Raw genomic sequence first — 3,952 nt, forward strand, 5'->3', positions numbered from 1 at the left:
AATTAATTCCAGTTCAGTTTCCAGAAAGATCAATTAGATGATTGTCTCCAGAGGATTCCGGCGAGTCCCAACGGGCCAATCAACGATGACGAAAATTGCGTCCTGTTGAGATTATTACGCAACAATTTTCAGCCAAGATTCCCTCTGGAAAGTCCTGAGAGTTAAATAAGAAAGTGAGCAGTCAATGTACACACAAATACATTGTGTATCTATCCAAAAAATATTTCTCTGATAAGGATAGTAAGTGGCCATGAAGAACCTTGAACATCCATGAAACCTTTGCAGTCCACAATATACTATATAAAAATAAAGGTTCTAAGAGAAGGTTTTCGTAACGATGCAATAAAAACAAAAACAAAGAACCGTTCAGTAATCAGTTTTTAAAAGAACCATTTTTTTTCTTAGAGTGAAAAATGTTTTAATAAACTAAAGAACATTTTTCCACTATAAAGAACTTTAGTGCAATGGAAGGTTCCACGGATTTTAAAGGTTCTTCATGGAACCACTGATGCCAATAAAGAACCTTTATTATTAAGAGTGTAGAGTGGGAAAACATTCTTTAGATTGTTCTTTACACTAAGAAAAAGGGGTGGTTCTTTTAAGAACTGTTCACTTTGGGGAACCTAAAATGGTTCTTCTATGGCATTGCTGCAAAACCCTACTTTCGGAACCCTTTATTTTTAGCCAGCACTTTTTCCCAACATCTGTTCCATATGGGTGTCAAATACCTTGTTTTAACTCAATTTTTTAGGCAGAATCACATATATCTTTCTTGGAGTAAGAAAACCCAGATTGCATTGCAGTAAGTTCAGTGAAGAAAATCCAAGATGGTGGACGAAGTAAGAAAAACAAAGTCTAAATATACTTGTATTTCATTTAGTGTTGTTTAAAATGAGTTCAGTATAATTCAAAGTGGGCTATTGTACTCAATATGTGTGTGCTATGTGTTTTCATGCCTTTTAGAGAGTTGCGCTGTTAGCTTAGCGACATGCTAATGTCAAAATCCGTTGAGTTATGTCACACAGAGTTGCTGCCTAGCATCACTTATTACAGTTAGGTTCCCTTAGAAGCTAGCTGCCTATGTAGGCTGTAGGCAGCTTTTGTTTTGTCATATGATTTATGTTGTTTGCGTTGCTTTTTTAAAGATGTAAAATTAAACACTCAGATGTGTAAGAATTTTAAGCCACAATGCTAACTGATCAATAATGATTTCATTGTGTAAGAAAGCAAAGATGGGCTTACCTTTACTGTGCCTTCAGCTCTGAATATCATTATTCTGTTGATGAAAATATGCATTAGTTACATACATATATACATACATACACATCAGTGTTATTTTAGCCTATTATTTATATACTATTATAATATTTGTTATTTTGTAAAAACTTATATTTTTATGTTCATTTTTCATTTTATTTTTAGTAATTAAGTAATTTTGTTGCACTGTTTTCTCACTTTTCTTTTTTTCCTAACTTTTTATTTCTATATAGCTTTAATTAGTTCTTATTTCAGTTTTATTTTTAGTAGGCTAATTTAAGTATTTCAAAAATAGTTTTTCATCTAATTTATGTTTGATTTTATTTCAGTTTTATTTCAATTACTGAAAATGATTTTATCAAATTTAGTTTGTTACCTGATGATGTGTTTCCCCTCACACACAAACCTTTAGCTTTGTTAGCACTCTTTTTGGCCCTCAGCACTTTCCGCTTTCCCTGCGGAGGGATGTTTCTCCAATTAACACATCCCAGAGCCTCCAGGAACAACTCACCCAACACACACACACACGTCCACAGTCCTAAATATAATTCATTGCTTTAATTTAAGATTTTTTTTATTTTTTAGAAATCTCCATGTCTCCGTAAATTCTTTACATGAGACCAGAGTGAATTGAGGAAATTGGTTTCCATTGTGTGAGTAATACGTTTCAGGAAGAGGAGGCTGATTCTTAGGACACTGAAGAAACTTCATTCTGACTGCATTCACACTCACACTTCCTCTAGCCTACTTTCTCTTTCCATGTCTCTGTTAATTCTTGACATGCGACCAGAGAGAATTGGGGAAATTGGTTTCCATTGTGCGAGTAATGAGTTTCAGGAAGAGGAGGCCGATTCTTAGGACATTGAAGAAGCTTCATTCTGACTGCATTCACACTTACACTTCCTCAAGCCTTCTTTCTCTTTTAAAATGTCTCATTAGATTAACAAGGTAAGGAGAGGAAAAAAAGGTACAAAAGTCACAAGCAGGTCTATTTTCGACTTAGAACATCATGCCACTTTGTAAGTTCACAGATAAGCACTGTTCCTGTTTAAGATGGCATACATTTAACACTTCAACTGAGATTTGAACAGCAGAACATGCTCTGACTATTACTACACTGACAACAATGATGTCATCATAAAAAATGCATGCTGGATTGTGATTTTGTAATGTTTTGTCTTACATCTATTTGTACACTTCATTGTAATTACTCTTTTGTTTCTTGCATCTATTTATCCTTCATTAGGCATATGTTCTCTGTTTTGATTGTCTAACACTGATTGTCAAAAAAGGGATTTACATTTTCTTTCATTAGCTAAAACCTAAAATGTACATTTTGCTGCCTTGCAAGCACTGATTTTTTACTTCTGGACATGCATTTGGTGTTTTCTTTTTTTAAGATACCTGTGGAAGTGCATGCAAAGCTGGGCTTGTTTCTCACCTTTGTGTGTGGAGGGTGTTTGTCCGGTGGCCACATTGCTGAGGTCTGCAGGTAAGCCCACATACACTCCACCATAATTCCTCCTCTTCTCATCATCCACAGACGAATCGTCCTGCCTGTGGGCCCAGAACCAGAACAGAACCAAGAGATGATCCGATGGGCTGATGTAAGAGGCGAAAAACAAAACTTAGAAAAGTTTGTTGCTTTATTATCCATATTACTGTGACACCTTCAGGGTATATTATGAATGATTACATTTGAGTGAACAAATTTTGACCATCATATCTGGCAAATTGTTTGATTCATTAAATCTTTAGGGGTCATGCATCAAGTTTTTGAAGAGATTATCCTACAGAGAACCTTGATTAGAAGCTCTGAGAATTTGATTAGCAGAGCTGTTACTGTATTAACAGTATTGCAAATATCACATTGTTCTCAAAAGAGACTTGTGAACATGTATGATGTATCAGTGATAGTGTGTTATTGTGGTGTGTGTGTGTGTGTGTTTTAGTGGCAGTGAAGCCCCAGATATGTGCGCGCAAGACTCTCTCCTGCTGTGTGGGTGCTTGTTGTTCAGATGTGAGAGAATAATTCCAGGAACTGTTTGGAAAATGACAGGCAGTGTTCAAATCCCCATTATGTTTTTTTCTCAGAAGGGAAATTGATTGACAAGCAGTTCCAAAAACTGAAGGACACTGCAAGGATTACTAGCATCTTCCCTCCTGTTTATTTCATTCTCTCTCTCTGAAGTCAGAGCCTTTGAAAAAATCAAGAGATTTCATAAAAATTTGTCACCTCAATTTTTTGTGAAAACTGTGGGTTGCACAGTATATTTTGCTGTTCTGGCAATACTCACACATCTTTGACTGACTCAGATGGACCTGTAGAAATAAACAAAGACACAAATTAGTCATGCCACATGTTCCTTGACCGTAAAATATACAGTATATACACTGAGAAATTGTAAAATAACATATTTATTTCTCTCTGGAATCTGATTCATCTGCTTAACCTATATAAAAAACAAAATCCCACATTTAGTTTGAAAGAAAACTGATTGATTAAAAATAAGTGCAATTAATATGTTATTACAAAGTAATAAAGCTATAATAAAAGTGTCGTCAGGCAGATTTTCGTTCGCTGGTATGGCGAGACCTCCGTCCAATGTCTGGTCAATCAAACAATGAGTCATCAAACGAACACTAATGTGTGTGTGTGTGTGTGTGTGTGTGTGTGTGTGTGTGTGTGTAACTA

General features: G+C 35.4%; 1 protein-coding gene across 1 annotated transcript in view; it reads right to left on the minus strand.

Annotated features, from left to right (window-relative positions):
• Positions 1-99: 99 nt before the first annotated feature.
• Positions 100-3,952, minus strand: part of LOC107725547 (overexpressed in colon carcinoma 1 protein homolog) — a 5,178-nt gene continuing 1,325 nt past the window's right edge. Inside the window, exons 2-5 of the mRNA XM_016534826.1 lie at positions 3,555-3,579; positions 2,699-2,814; positions 1,243-1,276; positions 100-154 (exon numbers count right to left, since the gene is read on the minus strand). Of these exons, the coding sequence (XP_016390312.1) occupies positions 1,272-1,276; positions 2,699-2,814; positions 3,555-3,579 (146 nt within the window). The 3' untranslated portion in view covers positions 100-154; positions 1,243-1,271. The remainder of the gene's footprint in view (positions 155-1,242; positions 1,277-2,698; positions 2,815-3,554; positions 3,580-3,952) is intronic.

The sequence above is a fragment of the Sinocyclocheilus rhinocerous genome, unplaced genomic scaffold (assembly GCF_001515625.1).
Source record: "Sinocyclocheilus rhinocerous isolate Xijiao unplaced genomic scaffold, SAMN03320098_v1.1 scaffold153, whole genome shotgun sequence".
Taxonomy (NCBI): Eukaryota; Metazoa; Chordata; class Actinopteri; order Cypriniformes; family Cyprinidae; genus Sinocyclocheilus; species Sinocyclocheilus rhinocerous.